Below are 25,200 nucleotides of genomic sequence, written 5' to 3' on the forward strand. Positions count from 1 at the left end.
TTTTATAAAATCTTAAGGAGGGAAAAAAAAAAGAAAAAAAAAGAAAAGAGGAATGATATAAGAGAGCTATTTTGAAACTGTGTCCATTCAGAGTGGAAGTCATCACTTCCCCCCATCCCCTCTTCCCACATTGAAAGCTGACACAAAACAATCCAAAAGCTAATAGACCCAATGACATAATACCTTACAACTACTAAATCCAGCGTGTCCCCTTCATAATCCATTTGTAAGATTATGAAGTTGAATACAAAAATAATCATCTAGGAGCATTAGTTTGGTGTTTCACATCTCTATTCCTAAACCAAAGCTGAATCAAAGCAGGTCCAAGAGCAGTTCCGGTTAGGCCAACTTGAGTTGTAGCCCCGAATGCACACACAAAATGGGTAGGGAAACAAAAAGACAAGATATGGGTACTGGTAATTTTTGTTCCCTACTGCTAGGGTGAACAGAAAAATAGTAAAATGTCACCACAAATATGTCTAGAGTCCAAAACTTGGAAGCAAGGACTCAACATTGTAATGTGAATAATATGCATTCAAAAGCATGAGATGGATATAATACAGAACGAAAGAAATACGACATGGAATTTTATTAAAAAATCATGACTACTCACACTGTGGTGTCAAGGACCATATAGAAGTTGGGAGACTGCGAAAGAAATATGGGATGCATGAGATGACAATGAAATCACAGTCTCCGGCCAGATAGTAAACTGTACACACTGCTTATCAGAAGAATTGGTCACTCCTTTCCGAAAGACGACTATGGACTTAAAGGCTCCAGCTGTACAGAAAATGTATGGTTCACCAATAGTCCATCAAAAGGCTGCGTCCATACTTCTGGTGGAACTGCTTCTTCTTCACACACCATATCTCATGGAAGGTGCTCAACTGCATCAACACAAACATTTCCACACCCCATTAAGAGATCAAGAGTGGTTTGAAACATCAACATCTACTGCCATACATGTATAGTAAATTCATTAATTCCTATGCCATTGTAATGGACGGAGGATGCATTGGTGTCAAGTGCACACAATAATGCATGATCATGCTGATAAAATGAACAAATGCCTGAGAATCTAAATTTTCTGACAGATCTAAGCTAGTATAAAAAATGGATACCATTCATCACTCTTGCAATGCAGGATTGCAAAGTTATGTTGATAAAATGAACAATTGCCTCTGAATATAAATTCACTTGGAGTTCTAAGATTACATTAAACCAAGAAGCCATTCATTACAACCTATAGTGCAACTAGGGGGATGCTATGTGCATCAGCATAAGCTTGATTTGACAAAGAAAGCATATAATAGAATACATAAAGAGATTTAAAGTCAATCATACATAAAGGATAAATTTAAGATTTTTCTCATAGAATTAGAGCGGGTGGGTGAAGTGGAGAGGTGCTTCTATAGTTACATATAATAGACATATCTCAATATAAGGAAAATTCTGTAGGACAGATATAACACCAGCAACTTTGTATGGAGATGAATGTTGGGTGACAAAAAACAACAGAGGAAAATCATACATAGAGCTTTGTTATAGCAAACACCAACGAACACGAAAATAAACCAAGGCAGATCTGCACAACACACAAAGATTTAACAATGTTCACACACCGATGTGGTGTGCTATGTCCTCGGGCGAAGAAGAAGAAGATGTTTCACTATACAGAAGAGAGATTACACCCAAGCAACGGCGAGAAAACTCGCTCTTAAACCCTACCTCGAAAAACCCCCCAAATTACAATGACTTGTTCAACAAGACGATAGTACATTATATACTCCTCCAAGCCACAGGTCAATCCATCAGGTCGAACCATACCCCCGGAGCCCAGCACTGATCTCAGAAAACTTCACATTCGGGTAGTCACCAAAATATTTTGGAGCGGGTCATTTTTCAAAACGGGTCAAGAACAATCCCAGCAAAAATGTTTCTGAACAAGGTTCTAGCACCACGCCAAATGTGTCCGAAAATGAAGAGTAAAGCAAAAGAAACATGCACAAAAGTTCATGACAAACATAACAAGCTTTGATGAGAATGTTGAGATAGATGAGTGTAAAAATAGGAAAAAATTAATTACATAAAGAGTAGCCCGATAGGAGATGAGTTGAAAAAGAGGCATTTGAAGGGCTACAGCATTTGTAGCAGAGGCCACTAAGTACTTCTGTAAGGAGTGACATGATGCAGATTAGAGGAGAATGCTGGAACAGAGTATGTGTAGCCAAACCCATGTGTTTGGCAAAAGGCTTGGTTGAATTCGAGTTTAAGCACAATGAATCATTCGATCATGAAAGTCGTAGTTTTTTTCTCAGCCTGTTCTTGAAAATTTAGTATCTCAAGCCATACTGGCAGGGTTTCTTGCTTAATTCAAATCAAAAGATGATGAAGTGTAGAGTAAATCTTTTCAGATGCTCGGCGGTGGGGGTGGGGGGAGTTATCACACTACTAACTATGTAGAGTTCCCAGAGCTTGTCTTCTTAGAAAGATAATGACATTCTTGTTCTGAGGAGATCTGACTATTTCCTGCATATCGACAAACATTCAACAATGTTCTTTCAAATTCATAAACAAGGCAAAATTGCCTGCCACTAAGTGTCGGTTTGATCAGCAGGAGGGAGTTCTGTCCTGATGGGCAGCCACTAATGAATTGTTAGGTGAACCCAGGTCTATGCTACAACCTCCACAGACTTCACCAACTTAGCAAGATAGCATCTTCAATATGTTATTCTCTGCATATTAGATTGTTTAGGAAGTGCAGTAGCTTACATTGCTCATAAGCTTTGCCCCGAACCATGCAGAGTCCGTGCCATAAGGAGGTGGAATAACCCTAATTCCATTAGACATGCTTGCAGGAAGAGTTGCATACAGCTCCTTCTCCAACCTCTCTGCAACAAACAGTTGAAAAATATAGTTAACAGCTTTGTGGAACTTCAGAACATTCCCCAGCACTCAGCCGTCAAAACCCCCAACTCATTTGCACTATTGAGCAGTTGTGTTTTTTAAATTTGAACCCCTTTCCCATTGATCCAACTCATTCATCTGTGTTGATAATTTAGAAAAAAAATAAACAAGAGATTCTCAAAGCAGACCTGGCAATCCTGGTAAACATGCAGTACCACCAGCCAAGACTACAGTCTTGAACCATCCATCATCACCCATTACGTCTGCAGCTTGACAGTGGTCCATGCAGAGAGCTACTGCTTGATGCAAGCCCATTGTACGTCTGCACCTCATGGCATGAAATACTTTATAAATCAGAATGCTCAAAGCACAAAAGCTGTGTCAATGCATACACAACATGCACATGCAGAGTTTAAACTATTATCGGATAGCTCAGACATCTAGAACTTTCTGTCAAAAGCAAGCAACAACATCCCCCCCCCCCCCAAAAAAAAGAGCGAAGAAAATAAGAGGGAGGATGAGAAAACAAAGAAATGTAAAAAGAAGAGATTTAAGTCGTTCGGCAAGGTAGAATTCATTTCCTGGGTGTGATTAACTTCATTCTTCAGTATGAGAAAGTAGAAAACAGTACAATAATGCTCAAGTTTAGATCCCAAATGCAAGCCCTAAGCACCTCATACACCCCTCTCCTCACATTGTCTGAAACTCGCAAAGAACAGAGAATGCTTCAATGATCGCGCATAACGACCATTTATATCCCTCCGAGACAAAAACAGACTTGGTTATTAAGAAACCCTAAACCCCTCCAAAAAAAGGACCTTACCCAGTCCTGGTCCCACCTATGAGAGGTCTTGGGAGCATAGTTGTCATGGTGTCTAGGCGACCCAAGCGTTGGGGGCGGTCTGGACGCAAAGGTGACACCAACAAGGCGACCAAGGCACCTAGACGCCTTGAGAACTTTTCCTGGGAGAGCTTAGTTGGAGTGTCCTAACCTTAGGCATTTTTTGTGCGAAGTGTCCGCCCTCAAGACTCAAACCCATTCACAACCATTGGATTACAACACCATCAGACAGCTAGGATCAAATTCACCTTTCAACTCATATGGTAGAGGTTTTCTTGAAATTATAATGTTCATTAAAATGAAGACCAAAAAGAGGGGAGGAGAATCGCTAGTAATACAAGGAATCATCATTGTAAAAAGGTTCCCTAAAAAAGGAAAATTCCCATTCAGACAGCATGCAAAATTTTCATAATGGTCGAAGCGTAAAAAATACAGCTGACTACTCAGTAAAACCATGGTTGATGTAATACAAATTTATAACTCACTGCTGATATGGATGCTTTGGAAAAGCCACTGTAGGGAGGATGTTTGGTAATCCAGGTTCCTCACTGCTCACAGCATGCTCACAATGATTTGGCATGTTCAGTACCTTATCCTCTATACCTCTATGTAGACAACCTCTGACACTTAGCAAAAGGAGAATCCTTTTTCATAAATCATAACAATTCATTTTTTAACAAATTAAAATCTCAACAGCCATTATTCAGAGGAAAACATTGATAAACTGAAGGGGCTACAGGGAGGACATCAAATGAACAACAGTGTACATGCATCCAATCTAGTGGAACTCAGAATAAACCATCTCATTCCACGTCCAGAAAACATAAACTCTCCAAAGAACAACCCAAGGTGGATGTCCAGAACACCTTATAAGGTTGACTGCAGTGTCAATGCCATGAAGTTAAAATTTACAAAAAAAGGGCATTACCCAGTGCATGAGGCTCCTGCATGTGCGAGGTCCCCTGGGGAGGGGGGAGGCGAGAACTATACAGCCTTACCCTGAGAATGTCAAGTGGCTGTTTCGACCGCTTGACCACCAGGTTGCAGCATCCATACCTTACTGTTGGACCAAGCGCGCCCCTTTGAAGTTTAGATTTAAAATATGACCTTTTTCATATATATATATATATATATATATTCTTGTAACCAAAGTGGTGAAGTGAGAAGTTGTAACCTTCTTTTGATTGTGCCTTGTATTATTTCCCAAAGTTTTTTAAGTCAGGGATTAAAAAAGATTTTCAAAATAATTTGAAAATGACTAACCATTATGTGATGGGGACATCAAGGTGTACAGTCAAAAGAAAAAGAAGATTCAACCAGGCCCATCTATGTGGTTAGAGGATTAAACAAGAAAGAAGAAGGAAAGAGAGGAAACAAGAAAGAAGAAGGAAAGAGAAGAAACAAAAAAGAAGGAAGGAGAGGAGTCGAACCAGCCTTCCAGCGCTGGGTTCGACCCCCCCTTGTCCTCCCAATCAGTAGATCTTGTGGATCCCACCAAATCTTATTTGATTCTAGTACTTTGCTTTAAATCTAGTGATATTTGATTGTCTTACATAATTAGGAAACTAGGACTTCTTTATATTGGTCTATTAGGTAGTCTTTTATTTCAAGTAATTGAGTTTCTAAATATCTTTTTTATTTTTGGAAGTTTATTCTATTTAAGTGTAAGGCCATTGGCCATTATGGAAGACATTGAATGTTAATTGAAAAAAAAGCCAAGAGCAAACCCCCACCCCTCTCACGGTTCTCTCTCTCTCTTTCAATCTCGTCTTTCCCACTTTTCTCTCACCTCTTTCTTCTCTTTAGTCTCTCGGCTCTCTCTTCTCTCTTCTCTCTTGTCTCGCCTCCCTCTCTTTTTTCCATTCTTTTTTTCTGCTGCTGTTTTTGTTGCTGCTGATCTCCCCTTTCGATGCTCACTGCTGCTGCTACACACTGCTGCCATTACCTCACTGCTGCTGCTACACATTGCTGCCATTACATCACTGCTGCTGCTACCCACTGCTGCCATTACATCACTGCTGCTGCTACCCATCTGGTCTGCATGCTACTCTCGGTTGTTGTTTACTCTCCGCTGGTGCTGATCTCTCTACAATCGGCTGGACTTGTCTTCATCAACTAAAGGTGGACTGCATCTCTTTATTTTGGAGGACCTTGATCTCTTCTTTTCTCCTCAGATCTGGACAGCAGTACGGTAAATCATTAAACTAAACCCTCCCCACCTCCATTTATCCCTATTATATATTGCAACCCATTGACATTGAAGCCAGCCTTTGCCCTTTGATTATGCCTATCTTTACCCGTTGTTTTAAGTTGTTTCGTCACTGTTATATCTCCAAAAAAAAACCTGCCGATTTTCTATTTTAGTTGGTTGCTAGAGGACATTGATTGTTTGCATATCTAATTTGGGTGTCTAGATTGATTTGTGTTGAACTTAACATTCGAATGTCGTTTGTTCCCTTCTCCATGTCCCCACTTGAAACTTAAGTAAGAATTTATGTGTTTTTCCGTCTAGATTATTATTGCTTTTGGCTACTTTGTTTGTTAGTCTCATTTTATCTTGCATGCTTAATCTTGTTTGCTGAGTTTCTTTTTGTCCTATCTACCTAAGCCCCTTGAGTTGACCCTACCTAGTTAGTTAATCTTGTAGGAGACCTAGTCACCTAGGAACCCCCTACATCATCTTGGTATCAGAGCATGGTTTTGTCTAGGTTGAGGGTAATTAAGTATTGCTGTCCCTTGTTTACATGTCTTATCTTTTGAGGTCTAGTCTCTGTCACCGTTTGTCCGTGGTCGAGTCTGAGCTAAGAGAGCGATACCATAGATTAGAGGACACCCTTTTCTTTCTTAAGTTGGCGGGACCAAATAGCATTGGACGTTATTCTCTCCAAAAGCATATACTCGAGAGGGAGATTTCTGACCTCAAGATTGAAAGGGCTAACTACTTATCTCAATTGGAGATCCTGAGTAGACCTTGAGTCTTTGGTGGCAACCGTACCTTTGGCTGCCCATCTCCTTATGTCCACTCGTAGTGGTAGAGCATACCAGGATATGTCTGACCCTCCTAGCACCGCCACCCAATCGGAGCAACTAGCTGAATTCATGAAAGCCGTTCAAACCATACAGGAAAAACTCCATCTCCAAGCCCTTACCGATAAGTTGGCTACCCTCGAGACAAGTGCCCAAAACCCTGATGGACGGCAAGGCCGTAACATAACTGGCACTGAACCTAGGGGCAGAGGCCCTAACCCTGAGGAAGTAAACGAAAATAACCAGACTGACGGTTATGACCGGATAGGGGATAACTTCCAAGGCCTAAGGCGTGGTAGGGATCAGGGTAGGGGTCGAGGCCCACCGTCAAGACGCCAAACCCAATATGGAGATGATGAGGGCTATGAGCATCATGACAGGGGCTTTGATGTCAGACGGATGATTAAGGTAGATGCCCCTACTTACGATGGTCAGATTGATGCTAGGATCCTTCTGGATTGGATCAAGCAGATGGATAGGAACTTCGATTTCTATGATATGCCAGAGGAAGTCCGCTACCGATTTGCTAAGTTCAAGCTTATTGGAGCTGCCCAGGACTTCTGGACAGACCTAGAGTACCAGGAGGACCACCTAGGACTTGAGCCAATCACCACCTGGGTAGAGATGCAAGAGCGGCTCGAGAGGGAATTTTTGCCTATCACTTATAGGCTCCAGTTGTTGAATGAGATGAATACCCTGAAGCAAGGAAAGTTGATTGTGACCGAGTACATGAGCAAGTTCAATGAATTAAAAATTAGAAGCCGTATTTGGGAGGATGTTGAGCAGACACTATCCAGATTCCTTACCGGGCTCAACTCCGAAATTCAATCTCGTATGGCACCCCACCTGGTGCGAGACGTTCCACAGGCCTTCAGGATAGCCCTTGAGGTGGAATCCTCCATGAGAACTTATTCTCAGAGGAAGAGCTTCCAAGCTGGGGAGTCCCAATTTAGAAAACCACCCCAAGGCTCAACTGGATTCCCAAAAACCCCTGTTGCACCACAGCGTCAATTTGACAAGGGTAAAGGAATTTTGGGAGAAGTACCCAAGAGTAGTGGGCAACAACAGTGCTTCAAGTGTCGTGGGTTTGGTCACTTCTCTAGAGTGTCCCAATAGGAATCTTTATGTAGGAGAGCAGACCCCCGAGGAAAGGGACCAAGAGGGTTTTCAGGACCATGAGTATGAGGACCATAAGCCAGATGAGACCATATCTGATGAGGACACCGAGGAGGCCGGTGACCTCAAGCTCGGCATTGTGCGTTGCATGGTCTCACAACCTAAGAATAGCGACGATTGGCGACGAACTAATATTTTCATCACCTACACATGTCATTAAGGCAAGAACTGCCACGTCGCCATAGACAGCAGGAGTTGCATGAATGTGGTCCCCAAGAGTGTTGCTCAAATGGGCCTCAAACCTGAACCCCACCCCAAGCCTTACAAGGTTGTCTGGGTTTATCAGCCCACCATTCCCGTAAATCTAAGGTGTCTAGTTCCCCTACACTTTGCAGGATATGAGGATCGAGTGTGGTGTGATGTCCTAGAGATGGATGTTGCCCACATCATTCTAGGTAGGCCCTGGTTATATGACCGGGATGTCACCAATTACGGGAAGTCTAACACTTATGTCTTTGAGTTCAAAGGGAAGAAGATCAGACTGACACCCAGTCCCCCTAGGGAAGTTAGGGTTCCAGAACATAAGGGAAGTACATCCAAACACGCCCCCACCAAAACACTAAACATTTTAAATCAAAAACAATTTGAAGGAGAGTGTCACGAGTCAGGGTTGATTTATGCTCTAGTTGCCGTACAGAGTAACACCAATAGGTCACGCTTATTCACTGAGGCTCCTAGAGAAGTGCAACCCTTATTGAGGAAATTCGAGAGGCTATTCCCTGAGGAACTACCTGATGAGTTACCGCCTATGCGTGACATCCAGCACGCTATTGACCTGGTTCCAGGATCCTCTCTCCCAAACTTACCCCATTACCGAATAAATCCCAAAGAACACGCCGAACTCAAACGGCAAGTGGATGAACTGTTGCAAAAGGGATTCATTAGGGAAAGCCTTAGCCCGTGTGCTGTACCTGCCTTGCTCATGCCAAAGAAAGATGGCACTTAGCGTATATGTGTTGATAGTAGGGCCATCAATAAGATCACCAGCAAGTATAGGTTCCCTATCCCTAGGCTTGATGACATGTTGGATATGATGGCCAACTCTTCGATCTTTTCGAAGATTGATCTCAAGAGCGGGTACCACCAGATTAGGGTCAGGCCTGGAGATGAGTGGAAGACAGCCTTCAAGACGAAGGATGGCTTCTTTGAGTGGTTAGTCATGCCTTTTGGCTTGTCAAATGCACCTAGCACTTTCATGAGGGTAATGAATCAAGTGCTTCAACCATTCATTGGCAAGTTCCTTGTGGTTTACTTTGATGACATCCTCATCTATAGTAAGACCCCGTCTTCCCACTTGGATTACTTACAGAAGGTTTTTCATGTGCTCTTACAAGAGAAACTCTTTGTCAACCTCAAGAAGTGCACCTTCATTAGTGATCAAGTCATCTTCCTGTGATTTGTTATGTCAGCTCAGGGAGTATCTGTTGACCCTGAGAAAGTGAGAGCTATTGTAGAGTGGCCTGAGCCAACTAACATTCATGAGGTACGAAGCTTTCATGGTTTAGCCACTTTCTACAGAAGGTTCATCTACCGGTTTAGTTCCATTATGTCTCCTATCACCGATTGCATGAAAAAGGAGTTTCAATGGACTAAGAGTGCTACGAAGGCCTTTAATGAGATTAAAAAGCTTATGACTGAAGCTCCAGTCCTGAGCCTCTCAGATTTCTCTAAGGTCTTCGAAGTTAACTGTGATGCATCTGAAATTGGGATAGGTGGTGTCCTAGGATAAGAGGGCCACCCTATTGCCTATTTTAGTGAGAAGCTTAATGAAGCTAGGCAACGATATTCTACATACGACAAGGAATTCTATGCGGTTGTCCAATCATTGCGCTATTGGCGACATTACCTTTTACCGCAAGAATTCGTACTATTCTCTGGCCACCAAGCTCTGAGATACCTTAATGCCCAAAAGAAACTCAATCAGAGGCATGCCAAGTGGGTTGAGTTTCTCCAAGAGTACACTTTTGTACTCAAGCACAGGCCTGGTGTCGAGAATACTGCTACAGATGCACTGAGCTGGGTGAACATGTTCCTCATTCGCACCAATGCTAGGAGTCGGGTTAGTGTGCTACTCCAAGCAATGAGTGTAGAGGTTGTAGGGTTCGAGTGAGTCAATGACCAATACCCCACCTGTCCTGATTTTAATGAGCCATTCACTTCCTTGAGTGAAGGCAACCCAGTCAACCGCTCGGACTACCTACTTAGGGAGGGCTTTCTTTTTAAAGGAAGCAAGTTGTGCATTCCCAGGACTTCACTCCGAGATTTCCTGATCTGGGAATTGCATGCTGGGGGAGTCGCTGGCCACTTCGGTCTCGATAAGACCATCACCCTTGTTGAGGACCGATTCTTTTGGCCAGGACTGAAGAGGGATGTTGCTAGAGTTGTGGGTCAGTGCAGGACATGCCAGACAGCCAAACAACAAAAGCAAAACACGGGTTTGTACACTCCCCTACCCGTTCCCCATTCCCCATTCCCCTTGGCAGGACCTTAGCATGGACTTCGTGCTTGGTCTACCAAGAACTTCGAGAGGCCATGATTCTGTTTATGTGGTTGTTGACCGCTTCTCGAAGATGGCCCATTTTATCCCATGCTCTAAGACCTCCGATGCATCCATAGTAGCCAAACTTTTCTTTAATGAGGTTGTCAAGTACCATGGGTTACCCCTCACCATAGTGTCCGATAGGGATGTTAAGTTCACTAGTCATTTTTGGAGGATCCTATGACGGATGATGGGCACGAAACTCCGTTTCTCCTCAGCTTTCCACCCTCAGACCGATGGCCAAACCGAGGTTGTCAATAGGAGCTTAGGGAATTTATTGCGTTGCCTCATAGGAGAACACCTTACCAGTTGGGATCGAGTCCTTAGCCAAGCCGAGTTTGCATATAACAGTTCTAAGAACCGTACCACTGGTCTGTCCCCCTTTGAGATCTGTTCAGGATACCAGCCTCGGGCACCCATAGACCTTATCCCAGTCGTGTCTAGTTCTAGGACCTCCTAGTCAGCCGAATCTTTTGCTCAGCATATACATGATTTGCATGCAGGTATAAGGAGACAGATAGCACTGAGCAATGAGCAATACAAATCGAAAGCAGATGTGCACAGAAGGCTACAAGAGTTTCAAGAGGGTGATATGGTGATGGTAAGAATCAAGCCGCAACGTTTTGTTAGGGAAAAAGCAAGCAAGCTACATGCTCGTAGCACAAGTCCGTTCAAGGTACTCAAGAGGATAGGTGCCAATGCGTATGTTCTTGATCTGCCAGCTAGCATGGAGATCAGCAATATTTTCAATGTTGAAGACCTAGTCCCATACCATGGTACCTCTACCTTCACCTTTTTTTATCCTGATGACCTTGAAAACTTCCCTTTCAACATTGATGAGACTTCTGAGCCAAGCCAACCACTTCCCCCCACCTCGTTACCACTTGTGCCTAAGGTCACGAGGAGAACTGAAGAAATTGAGGAAATCCTTGATGAGAGGATTGTGTCCACACACTGGAGGTTCTAGAGCGTTCTTGGTCAAGTGGCATGGACGTCCGGAAATTGACAACACCTGGATCACAATGCAAGAAGTCCAACAACTCAACCCAGACCTACTTGAGTATTACATGAGCTTTAATTCACCAGAGGTGAATTCTTCCAAGCCGGGGAGAGTTGATGGGGACATCAAGGTGTACAGTCGAAAGAAGAAGAAGATTCAACCAGGCTCATCTTTGTGGTTAGAGGATTAAACAAGAAAGAAGAAGGAAAGAGAAGAAACAAGAAAGAAGAAGGAAGGAGAGGAGTCGAACCAGCCTTCCAGCGCTGGGTTCCACCCCCCCTTGTCCTCCCAATCAGTAGATCTTGTGGACCCCACCAAATCTTATTTGATTCTAGTACTTTGCTTTAAATCTAGTGATATTTGATTTCTTACATAATTAGGAAACTAGGACTTCTTTATATTGGTCTATTAGGTAGTCTTTTATTTCAAGTAATTGAGTTTCTAAATATCTTTTTTTATTTTTGGAAGTTTATTCTATTTAAGTGTAAGGCCATTAGCCATTATGGAAGACATTGAATGTTAATTGAAAAAAAAGCCAAGAGCAAACCCCCACCCCTCTCACGGTTCTCTCTCTCTCTTTCAATCTCGTCTTTCCCACTTTTCTCTCGCCTCTTTCTTCTCTTTAGTCTCTCGGCTCTCTCTTCTCTCTTCTCTCTTCTCTCTTCTCTCTTGTCTCGCCTCCCTCTCTTTTTTCCATTCTTTTTTTCTGCTGCTGTTTTTGTTGCTGCTGATCTCTCCTTTCGATGCTCACTGCTGCTGCTACACACTGCTGCCATTACCTCACTGCTGCTGCTACACATTGCTGCCATTACATCACTGCTGCTGCTACCCACTGCTGCCATTACATCACTGCTGCTGCTATACACTGCTGTTGCTGCTACACACTGCTGCCATTACATCACTGCTGCTGCTACCCTCAGCTACTGCTACTCTCGGTTGTTGTTTACTCTCCGCTGGTGCTGATCTCTCTACAATCGGCTAGACTTGTCTTCATCAACTAAAGGTGGACTGCATCTCTTTATTTTGGAGGACCTTGATCTCTTCTTTTCTCCTTAGATCTGGACAACAGTATGATAAATCATTAAACTAAACCCTCCCCACCTCCATTAATCCCTATTATATATTGCAGCCCATTGACATTGAAGCCAACCTTTGCCCTTTGATTATGCCTATTTTTACCCGTTGTTTTAAGTTGTTTCGTCACTGTTATATCTCCAAAAAAAAACCTACTGATTTTCTATTTTAGTTGGTTGTTAGAGGACATTGATTGTTTGCATATCTAATTTGGGTGTCTAGATTGATTTGTGCTGAACCTAACATTCGAATGTCGTTTGTTCCCTTCTCCATGTCCCCACTTGAAACTTAAGTAAGAATTTATGTGTTTTTCCGTCTAGATTATTATTGCTTTTGGCTACTTTGTTTGTTAGTCTCATTTTATCTTGCATGCTTAATCTTGTTTGCTGAGTTTCTTTTTGTCCTATCTACCTAAGCCCCTTGAGTTGGGCCTACCTAGTTAGTTAATCTTGTAGGAGACCTAGTCACCTAGGAACCCCCCTACATCATTATGCCATTGCTAAGAGCTATCACTTTCCAACACACTTTTCGAATACACATGAAATTACAGGATTTTACCCTCAGTGAAGGAAGAAGTGTGTTATACTAAAAGGGAAAAAAAAAGTAAGGTTAGAACTTCTTTTTCCCCACCTTCGGTTAAAACAATATTTCCCATATATATATATATATATAGAGAGAGAGAGAGAGAGGATATATAAGAAGTTAGTCATTTTTAGTAAAAAAGTAAGCGGGATAGGTTTGAGTCATCACTCTTATATTCCCCACCATGTTCAGTTTTTAACTGCATGTGTATATTGACTTGGTGTGTCTACTTCATAATTTGCCTATGTAAAATTTTGCAGGCAGGTAAGAGAGACAAACACAGGCTGAGCACATTCCAACCAGTGACAACATATAATAAGAAATTTGTAGAAGCAACACAAATGGAAACAGTAGAGTGCCTCTGAACTCAATATGAAAAACAAGTTGGACAGCAATCCCAAAACAAAGTAACCAGTGTGTGTGTGAGAGAGAGAAGTCTTACGTTCCCCCCATACGTGGTTGGAATAATATCTCTCCTGTTTGAAAGCGCTCCTTTGAGAGGGTAAACCAACCTTCTCCAGAAACTTCAAATGAGGCCTCCGTATTTTTAGATAGCTCTGCTTCATAATCAGCAGCAACATAACACAGGTTCTGCAAGCCCAGGCAACTACTATCAGGTGACATAAATAAAAAAGGTTTTGTACAAAATGACAAAGCCTGAATATGGATTCACGAAAAGGAAGAAAATACGCACATAGAGAAGAGGAATGAATAGCTGCACACATTTTCACCCCTTTTTAATTATGCAAAAGTGTGAATATATATTACTAGAAAATTCACATTCGTTGGTATCTACATCCCTTGGCATCCTCATCAACCACACAATGCAGGTCAGGGGGAATCGGTATGGGTAATATTAACACCTAATATACACCATCAACAACCATAGCCAAAAGTCCAATAAATGATTTGTTTCTTTCGGCACATAGACAAACAGAACTGGGAATCACTTCACACTTATCACACTCAAAAAATGGATCCCTCAACCATTTAGGACTCCATGGCCATGGAAATAAACCATGAATGAAGTTTAAATAATTTTTGAATCCACCAACACTGGCAGCTTCAAGAAACCATGTATAACTGCTATCCCAGCACCCCTCACAACACCTTGCAACTCAAACTAAGATGGATTAATCCAAGCTCCTAAATATGCATCCAAAGCCAGCAGTTGTTTCAGTAAGTGATCCATCAAATTAACACTTACAAACCAAAATCTGGCCTTTGCCATGAAACCAATTTTGGAGTTCTCCACACAAACTGAACCTACATCCCCCAACTGCTCAAAAGAATCCCTCTTTGCAACAGTATCCTCCGCTGCTCCCTTCCGGGGATCAAATCTGGCAACAGAAACACATGCTTTTAATTTGTGAAAGCATGGAAGTTCTCTGCTGCCACTAAATCTCTTGCTCCAAAATTGGAAAAAGAGTAGCTGCACACCCTGACTAATAAGAAATGGAGCTTGAAAGCTGTCAGAGGTTAAATGATCTAACATATCAAATGCTTAACTTTTTGGGGCATTTAAATTCTCTTTCAGTACAGAAGCATGTAGTAGATATATTGGCAAGGATCCCATATCTTCTAGGTTGAACTGAACAAAGTTTGTGTTGTACTTACAAGTGTCAATGGAATATTCATTGGAGAAGTGACATCTTAAGCACTCTTTCGACAATATATGTAAAAGAAAGCCTTAAGCCTCTGATACAGAGGCAGAAATACCTCTTTCAATGTGCGCACAGTGTATAATGACTCAAATTGCATGTTCTTCTGTTGCATGAGATCCCTAAGGAACCCTGTAAGTTTTATTGCTCCCTGTCCGACAACTTCTACTCCCACTTCACGCATCACTTTACCTCGTAAAACTGTTAAACAGTGCAATAAATATCTGCAACTGAATTCTCAAGAAATTTCAAAAGATTTAAAAGGCTTAGAGGAAAAGGCATGGAGTGTGTGTGTGTGTGTGTGTGTGTGTGTGTGTGTGTGTGCACATGCACATGCACATGCACATGCACATGCACATGCACATGCACATGCGCATGTGTCTGCGTGTGCGCGTGAAAGAGAGAGAGATTATGCCAATATAGATTATAGACAGTAAATTCCTAGATGCTAGAAACAGCAAAGAGAAAATTACAGAACAGCCAGTTAAAAGATCCTTTTGAAGCCTTCTGGGGGTCGAAAACTTGTAATTAAGAGAGCTAAGAGTACTCAACTAATTTGATGGATCCTGAGGCGGCCCCACTGCCTAGACATGCTGCAACAAAGTCTATCTAATGACAATGTCTATAAATAAAAATAGGGAAATTATCAAAAAACTTACTTGGAACAACAGATGTGGCATTGAAACCAATATTGACAACAATGCCTGATGTTTGTCTTGCAGCATACAGAGCTAAAACTGCCTACATGTTCACAATACACAGTAAATTGGAGATAACTCATTGCACTAGGTGATTTTGATCTGAGGAGAATAAACCAAATCAATCCAGCACTAACATTTCACAATATGTATAGGAAGTCAAACTCAAGTAACTGCGTCATTTATATTCAGAGTTCAAGCATATGTAGTACTTTAGGACAGACTGAGATTCTAGAAAATATATCTTGCACAAATAAATGTGGATCCATAAATACCAACTTCTGGAACATTGGCCTTATGATGTGAAGGTATTGCATGGGTGAAATAATATCATTATCATTGGCACTGTTATGGTCAACACATGCACAGAAAAAGTCTGGCTATATTTGTTTTCCAGAGGTAAGAAAATTGGTGCATAAACTATCAATAACTTTTTTTTGCATAAGAATATGTAATGTATATTAGTAATACATGTATAATCTGAGAAAATACTGAACCAGTACATATATTATATGGCTAAAGTAAAACAGAAACTGAAATCAAAACCCTAAATTTGAGTTAGGGATTTGGTTCTACGGTTAATTGAACAGATTAGACAATCAATCAACCAGTGTAGGATAACAGCCTAGGAATCTCAGATAGGATTACTCCCAGGAAAACTAGAACATAATGGCAGTGCTCGTTTGTCAAATAATGGATAGAAAATAAAAATACTCTAGAAAAGTAAAGAGCATACAATTTTTTTCAAGGTGTTCGGTTGGCATCGGGAAAAAAAAACTTACTAGGCATTTGGTTGTCTTATTCATGGCATCTTCAATTTATCAATATATAGTCTTAGTTGTATTTTCCTCTTCTGGTTAGGTATTGTCCCAATACACAAAAAGAATGAAGGCGATTGAAGGAAGTTTGCCAAATGTCTGTGGTTTGGGGATAATGATATGGCTCATACAAGGTTATATGTAAAAAGATTTGTAGGCCAAAGATAGAAGGTGGTATTGAGTTGTTGAGACACCTGTCCAAGCATGTTTTGAAACCTGACTTCTAATCACAAGGCCTAGGTACCTGAAAAAGAGGGAAGATATGGTGTGTCCAAAAGCTTTTGTCTTGCTCTACATACTCAAGAGAAATCCTGAAAACCCAAGACCAAGTAATATGTTTGGTTAGGATTGTGATTGGCAGTGGTTCCAGCACTGTTCTTTGGAAGTATTCCTAGTTTGCGTTAGCAAAGAGTAGAAGAAAGGAGATGGTGGAAGATTCATGAGACTCTCAGAGGGATAAAGAGAAGAAGTGTCAGACCCAAAAATCATGTAAGCAGGGAATGTGTGGGTGAAGTTGAAGCAGAAGCGACCGAAGGTGAGTTTGTTGAGTGAAACAAAACAATAAAAGGGCGTACCCACTGGACAAGGCTCCCACCACTGCAGGGTCTGGGGAGGGTCATAATGTATGCAGCCTTTACCCCTACTTCACGGAGTGTATTTCCTGACTCGAACCCTTGACCACTAGGTCGCATTGAAGCAACCTTACCGTTGCGCTGAGTCCCGCCTGGAGTGAAATGAAACAATAAAAAAGAGAATTTGAGGGCAGATCTTCATCAATGGCTACCCCATTCGATCTTGCCACAAACACTTGTTACAATCCCAGATTCCTGTAACCAAACCAGTATACTAGAAAAAGAGAAGAAGAAAGGAAAAAGCGAAGAGAAGAGAGGAAGGAGAAATCACAGATAGCCTCAAAAAGGGAGAACAACCTACGATCTGTCCAAAATTGACTGATCACAGGTTATCTCTATGTATATATATAAAAAACAGAACAAGGGAGGTTACAATACTGCCCCCCAACATAGCCATAACCCTAAAGACTCAAAGCAGGCTCGATAAGTCCAGAATACCCCTATCGGACCTGTCCAGAGGCGGGATTAGTGACAGCGACAAAACTGAACACTCCCCCTCAAGCTGGAGCATACACATCACCCATGCTCAGCTTGGTACAACCACTGCGAAAACTAGGGTAAACAAAGACTTAGTAAACATGTCAGCTAACTGATCCGTTGAAGGAACAAACGGAGTCTCAATCACTTCTTCAGCACAGCATCACGAACAAAGTGACAGTCCACCTCTATGTGTTTGGTCCTCTCATAAAAGATTGGGTTACTGGCAATGTAAACTGTAGCTTGGTTGTCACAATACATCTTCATTGGCTTAGTCATTGGAAACTCCAACTCCAAGAGTAACGACCATAGCCACATCAACTCAGCAGTGGTATGAGCCATAGCTCTGTGCTCTGCCTCTACACTGAACCAGGCAATAGTAGTCTGCTTCTTGCTACGCCACGTGATAAGATTACCTCCAACAAAGGTACAATATCCCGTAGTGGATCTCTGATCACTAACAGAGCCAGCCCAATCAGCATCTGAATAGCCAATGGAAAGGAGTCACGTCCCCAACAGCCATAACAACAACAATAGAAGGAGGACAGCCGCTATTGAGGTAGTATAATCCATCCTTTTCACGCCCTCCAATCGTCTTTCTCGTGTGAAGATCCTGAAATACACAGTAGGAAGGAAAGAAGGTGATTGAGCAATTTAAAGAACGGGTTAATTGACTTACAGAGAGAAGACTTAGTGAAAATTGAGGGACATGTAAGACAGAAGATAAATTAATGGATGGGGTAGGTGAAATAGTACCATGTCCAAGGACTGGTGTGGAAGTGCCATTAGCAAGAATAACAGAATTGGAACTGGCATTAGTAGAAAAATTCTTAAAAAGTGATGACTTACCGGTCATATGCGCAGAGGCACCTGAATCAATGATCCAAGGAATAGATGTAGTAGTAAGAAGGGTTGAAGTATCTGTGTGGGCTGGAGTAGCAGCAGATGTAGACGCACCATTAGATGTATTAGAGGATGCCTTCTAGAGTGTGTAAGCGCCAGAGCAACTAATTGATGTCATCGCACAAACCGGTAGCTGAATCTCCTGAAGAAGGTGTTGGTTTAGGATCAACTGGAGTCATTGTGTCGATACCATCATCAGACACTGCATGATTAGCTAATTGTGTTGCCCACTCTGGTTTGCCATGCTTTGCCCAACAAGTCTTAGTAATATGGTTCGGCTTTCCACAAAAAGTGCTCTAGCGAGCTGAACGATCAGAGGGTTGTCCACCAGATTCTCGACCAGCCGACCCACGACCGCGACCGCGACCAGGTCCACGGTTGGCATGGAAGGCAGAACTGTCTTTGGTAGATTAATCAGGCTTAGTGGAGGAAGTAATTCGCTGCAGTCGTGAGTAGGTATCATTCAGAGTAGGCACTGTATCCCCTGCAAGTAAGTGACCCTTCACTGCCTTCAAGTTATTGTTCAAACCAGCCAGAAATTTAGAGACGAAGAACTCGTTATGCTGAGCCTTCAACTTGTCAATGTCAGTGGTCAAGGGTTGGAAGACATTGAGTTCTTCAACCATACCCCTGAAAGTACTATAGCATTCGGAAAGTGGCTGTCCGACTAGCGAAACTGAAACAACTTTTCATAGATATCATAAATACGGATCATGTTCTTCTCCTGAGAGTAGGTCTCCTTCAAGTCATTCCACACTCCCTTGGCAGTAGAGTGAAACATGACATTGGCAGCCACATCTAGTTCCATACTATTCCATAACTAAATTAAGATTAATGCATACTCTTTCTGCCACTGAGCATAACCAGTGTCAGATTCTTTGGGAGGATCAGAGGCGGTGTAATCAAGCTTATCCTTCGCCATCAGATAAACTTTGACTGACTGAGCCCAAAGATGGTAATTCGAGCTTCCCTTAGCTTAATAGAAGTAATCTGGATATTTACATTGTTCGATGCAGAGGAGGTAGTGGTAGGAGTAGTAGTCTTGGTCTCAGCCATGAGAGTAAGAATTAACGACAAATATGTAATGCAGAGACAACCAAATAAGTAGAACTCACCAACCAGATCTGATAACAGCAGCCAACGAGCAATCGGACCCAAAAGAAAACCAGAAAAAAAAATCGAACCGATAGGGGCTGCTGGTAGGAAGTGTCGACCTTGATGGGAACAGCAAAAGGAGGCTTCAAAAGCCTAATAGAGTACGTAGAAAGGTAGTAAAACAGCAGCACATTAAACCGTGAAGTAGTAGAGCTTCAGACATAGAGCAGCAGCCAAAAAATCGTAACACATAGGGGCGGCAGCCATTAAAAACCTGCAGAATTGTGTATCGGCTTCAGCAATTCCAGAGAATAAGGGCTGAATCCATGTAGTAACAGTAGGAGGGCCATATTGTGTCTATATCATGATAATCAGGCCAAAAAATTAAAGTAGGAGCAGCAATAGGTGGCTGCGCACCAAAGAGGAGTAGCGTAGGGTTGAGATCAGCAGAGAATGATGATGCAAAACCTTGATTTGATTACAGAAGCTCTGATACCATGTTACAATCCCAGATTCCTGTAACCAAACCAGTAAACTAGAAAAAAAGAAGAAGAAAAGATAGAGAGAAGAGAAGAGAGGAAGGAGAAATCACAGATAGCCTCAAAAAGGAAGAACAACCTGCGATCTGTCCAGAATTGACTGATCGCAGGTTATCTCTATGTATATATATAAAAAACAGAACAAGGAAGGTTACAATACTGCCCCCCAACATAGCCATAACCCTAAAGACTCAAAGAAGGCCCAATAGGTCCAGAATACCCCTATCAGACCTGTCCAGATCGGGATTAGCAACAGCGACAAAACTCAACACACTCTTAGCTACAAAAGCACCCAAAAATCAGGACAGAGTTACGAGAGAAATGTGAGGCCCAGGCTTCAAGATCATCAAATCGAGGATTTTTTACTGTTCGATCAAGTAAAACCAAGAGTTGTTCAGCAACATGCTTCTAATAGCCAACAACGCCGCATAGTTGTCAAGGTGTCACCTAGGTGACAACCAGGTGTCCACGCGGCCTAGTTGGGCTCTGGACAACTATCGCCTTAGTGCAATGTCGCCTTACTCCAAAGCATAACACTTGTTTACGTCAAATATCATTTAAGTAAATGTTTTCATTTACTTAAGATATTATTTATAAATAATCAAATACCCCCTATTTGAATCCAATAAAAATAGTTTAAAAAACAAATTCAAACAGGATAAAAATACAGCCACCCATTCCAAGAACAAAAACAGGATTTTTTTGTTATAGAGCAATTTTTTAACTTTCAAATGCTTAGGTTTTTCTCAATTCTAAAAATTTCATAAATCTTATCATGGTAAAGCATTGTATAAACCAAAAGTGCTGTAAAATAATTTTTTGTTTTGATGTCTATAAAATTATTTTCATTCAGGAGATTTTAACAATATTCACGCACTTTAAAATAAGTTTGACCTGAACATAACTGTCATTACAACTTATATTTAAATAATCTTAGACTTGTTGGAAAGTTGGTTTCATGCTTTACCTAATACAAAAAGTCTCATGTAAAAATAAAACCATTTGACTAGTAAAACAAATTAGAAAAATAGAAATTCTCTAAATGTTGATTTTTGATGACTCAATGCGACTTAATGTTGATTTTTGATGATTTGATATGGCTTAATGTTGAGTTTTGATGACTTGTTGTGGCTTAATATTGAGTTTTTATGATACAAGGTATATGTAGCATACAAAATAATGTTAGAAACGAGAGAAAATAAAAAATAACATTCGGTCGCCTTTTGTCGCCTAGACGGTCGCCTTGTAGCCTAAGTGCTTAGGCACCCTTCCACCGCCTTGGGTCGCCTTGTCTCCTTCACAACTATGCAACACCGTCGTCTTCTATCCTAGGAACACACATCATACAAGGCCCAAACCTGCCGTAGATACCACAACCACAAAAGCAGCCGCTGCTGCAGCTCATGCCCCGTTGTAACCCACTGCTGCCTCTCCCCCCCACCTTCTCGCTGTGAGGGTGAGAATTTTTTTTTTTGGCCGCAAGAAAAAATTTCGTGGCTTCCAAGGTAAATTTCAGATTTTGAAAATTGAATCTTCCATCCTCATAATGCAAACCAAACGCCAAGAAATTTAGGAGCCAAGAAAACTGTAGGGAATATGTACGATTTTATTATTTATTTATTTATTATGACAAACAAACATAACAAAAAGAAATTCTGATGGGAACTCAGAAATATAGCAAAGACAGTTTTAGAGTATTAAAGGAGAAACTAAAAAACTTAAAAATGGAGAAGACCAGGCATCATTTTGTACAGCTCTACTCACAGAAACTAAAGTGCCGTCAGCCCAGTTATAATTTTACATCAAAATAAATAAATTATCTTTGATATATCAAAGGAGAAAAAGGCAAGAGTGCACTACGATTATTTAGGATTAAAAAGTATAACCTACTTGATTGATGGCACAAACAGCAGGAACATTCATTTCAAACAGGACTGAGTAGATAGCTGCTTTCAGTTGCTTTCTCGCTGCTTTAGCAGATTCAGTGTCTGGAAGAAGAGCAATAGAAAGCAAACCACTTTAATATGAGTCATATTAAGTTAAAAAAAAAAAATCAGATTAATAAAATAAAACAAATACAAATTTTCTATCAGAATCATAGTTGTCAATTGTGTCAGGCGCCCCTTGGTGGACAAAGCCTTGGGTTGCCTAGGCACTGTTTAGCACCTTCTTGGTGTCGCCTACGCATCCAGACCTCCTCCAACACCTTGGCTCACCTTGACAACTATAGTTAGAATGGCTTAAGGATATAAATACACTGCTTTAAAATGGCTTAAAGAATAGAAATACACTGCTTAAATATGTACAAAATATACATTTACAAACTCATCATATAACGGAATCCACATTCGTGATTCAACACTGTTATTAAGGCCTGAAAGCAAAGCAAGATTATAAGAAACTGGAAACAAACAAATAACGTGTTATCCCTTCACTTGTGATTAAATTAAATATTCCTGCTTTCATAAAAGTAGGTTGGCTGATGGATTGTCTTGGTAGTGGACGTAATGCATGTAAGGATGCTTTGGCTTGACCGATCTATATGGTACATCAGGGAGACAGTCGATACCTTACTATAATCTGTTACTATAAGCTTATGGCTGATTTGTAGTCATGCGTCAGGTTGACAGCCGACATTTATTATAATTAGCCATAACCCATCAATCTTTTTGCATGGATCCTCGCGCTCGTCCTTGCTTGGAATCTCCATGTAGCCTACCCCATTAAGTTGGGATAAGCTTTTGGATGTTGTTTTTTCTGTTGTGTTGATATACGTCATTGTAGTCCTTACCTAACAGCTTGAGCTTTTGGGATTAGTAGTTGTAACATGGTATCAGAGCCAGGAGGTCGAGTGTTCGATCCCTGGTAAGTGTGAGGGGTTTGTGTTATTTGTTGTTGTGCCCCCTGGTGCCACGTGCAGAGCCGTGTGTGTACGTGTGTGGGCCTGCACGTGGGGGGGTGTTGTTGCGTTGATATACATTGTTGTAGTCCTTACCTAACGACTCGAGCTTTTGGATAAGTGGTTATAACATGTATAATCTCCTATATCATCATGTCCAACAAAACTTCACTAAACACTCCCACCTTAGCTATATTATGTGATCTCCTAATACATCATGTCCAACAAAACTTCACTAAATAAAAAGAAGGCTAGTCTTCCAAAACTTACTTCCCAATAAGAACTGGATTTAGACCAAGGAGGTTGCTCAGTTGGCAAAGACCAACACCTCAAAATTAAGAGGCCATGAGTTCAACTCTCCTTAGGGCCTAGGTATCACAAAGGGGAGAGAGAGAGAGAGAGAGAGAGAGAGAACTGGATTTAGAGTGTCCTCCAGCACCATATAACAAGGCTACGTTGAACTATGCTTTATCTAAAGCTGCGAACACTCATTATGTATCAAGCATGTGATTTCCATCTCACTGACTTTACAGTCAAATCTACTGATTCTGGAGAAGAAAATTGCTAAGTTGATCTATATTTAATCCAAAACTGTGATATTCATTATTTATCAGGCAAGCATTTTCCATCGCACTGACGTTATTCATAAAACTACTGATTCTGGAGAAGAAAACTCAAGTTTCAAACATAAGGATCCCTCCAAGCACAACGGAAGAAAACACAAGGTACAAGTACATGCTCGGTTGGAAGTGACTGAGCATAACAGTGAAAATAGTTTATGAAGGAACCCATATCATTCAGAAAAGGTGCATAACAACACTCTCAGGAAAAGATGCAATCCTAAACATATGTTACTTACCATGGCCATTGTGCTACATCGACAGTTTCAGGATGCTTATTACATGGAAACCATCATAATGGACACACCAAAATGGAACATAACAACTAAAAATAAGTGTTAAAAATCCATCGTTGAGCTGAATTATGACATATTGGCTCACCATCATAATGACTGATTGGGATGGAAATAACAATTGGCTGCGTTGAGGGCTTCACCAGCATTCTGTAAGGAGATCTAATCAACATCTTATCTAAAAGAATATTGGAAAGGAAAAGAATGATGCATTCAAAACTCAGTTCGAATTTACTAAATAAGAGAGTAAGGAAAACAAGTAATGAGCTATCTCCCCACCCCATTCTTTTTTTAGGCAATGAAACAAGTTCTTTCTAGTTTCTACAATGTCAATATATGATAGGGAAAAACCTATATATATATATATATATATATATATTATCTTTATAACCCTGCACTTTTGTAGATGCACAATTATTAATTGCAGGTCTGCCATAAATCGCACCTAAATCAAAGGATATGCTATTAACTGTAGGATCCAGTTTAATAAGCATATTGCTGCATGCATAGCAAAAAGAATTTTGTAAGTACAGGGATATCATTATCATCACATACTCGTGCCAAGTAACAATTAAAAAAGCATTTAACCCTAGTTAAGTAGGCCCACATGAATTTGGGTAGAGAAGGAATTCAACATTAGTGAAGACAATATGATTGCACAATCCAATGAACAAGGAAAACTTTCTTAAGCAGGCCATAAAATGCAAAATGAGGTACTCTCTCCCATCCCAAAGAAAAGGGACCTGCTATAGATTTTTCCTTCCCTTTTTTTTTTTTTTTGGGGGGGGGGGGGGGGGGGAGAGGGGGAGGGGGGATGAGTGGTCAGAACCTATACCCACATGAATTTGGATATTGCAGGATATCAGCATTAACAAGATCTAGATTGGATAATCCATGAAACTGAACTGAGGAAGGCATTGAAATTCACGGGAGTTAACCAGGGCAATATCATGGACCTGTTATAGATTGTCGTGAAAAAATGACGAAGCCTTGAATGCATAGGAGACTCCACGTTACCAAATTCCTGCACATAAAGTAGTCCTAACAGATAAAACTATCCAGCCTTACAGGTGAAATGAAGCATTGGAAATTTGTAGAAATTGTTTATGACAACAGAATGAAACTAAAAATAGGTAAACATTGTTTGTGACAAAAGAATGCAACTAAAAATTGGTAAACTCACCAAAAATGTTGCTGATCGCCCAGATGGACGAGCGTATTTGCTCCAACCAAATTTGCAATAGCCCGAGCCACCTACACAACAAAACAAAAAGATAACAGTAACTAAAATAAATAAATCGATACAACAACGTTTAATATACAAAGATTTCTTAAATATGCATAGACAGCGATGATTATCACTACTTTTCCCAATAGTTCTGTTAAATAGGAATGTAACTGTTGAAACTACAAAAT

The 25,200-nt window shown here is 41.0% G+C and overlaps 1 protein-coding gene across 2 annotated transcripts in view; it reads right to left on the reverse strand.

The window, feature by feature from the left end:
- Nucleotides 1-407: 407 nt before the first annotated feature.
- LOC122092687 (actin-related protein 8-like) overlaps nt 408-25,200 on the reverse strand; it is a 29,995-nt gene continuing 5,202 nt past the window's right edge. For both annotated transcript variants that reach the window (XM_042662920.1, XM_042662921.1), the window contains exons 3-12: nt 24,968-25,038; nt 24,741-24,808; nt 23,873-23,934; nt 21,863-21,960; nt 15,470-15,551; nt 14,869-15,011; nt 13,592-13,740; nt 3,099-3,232; nt 2,776-2,894; nt 408-890 (exon numbers count right to left, since the gene is read on the reverse strand). In XM_042662920.1, coding sequence (XP_042518854.1) covers nt 804-890; nt 2,776-2,894; nt 3,099-3,232; nt 13,592-13,740; nt 14,869-15,011; nt 15,470-15,551; nt 21,863-21,960; nt 23,873-23,934; nt 24,741-24,808; nt 24,968-25,038 — 1,013 coding nt within the window. In that variant the 3' untranslated portion in view covers nt 408-803. The remainder of the gene's footprint in view (nt 891-2,775; nt 2,895-3,098; nt 3,233-13,591; nt 13,741-14,868; nt 15,012-15,469; nt 15,552-21,862; nt 21,961-23,872; nt 23,935-24,740; nt 24,809-24,967; nt 25,039-25,200) is intronic.

The sequence above is a fragment of the Macadamia integrifolia genome, chromosome 11, assembly GCF_013358625.1.
Source record: "Macadamia integrifolia cultivar HAES 741 chromosome 11, SCU_Mint_v3, whole genome shotgun sequence".
NCBI lineage: Eukaryota > Viridiplantae > Streptophyta > Magnoliopsida > Proteales > Proteaceae > Macadamia > Macadamia integrifolia.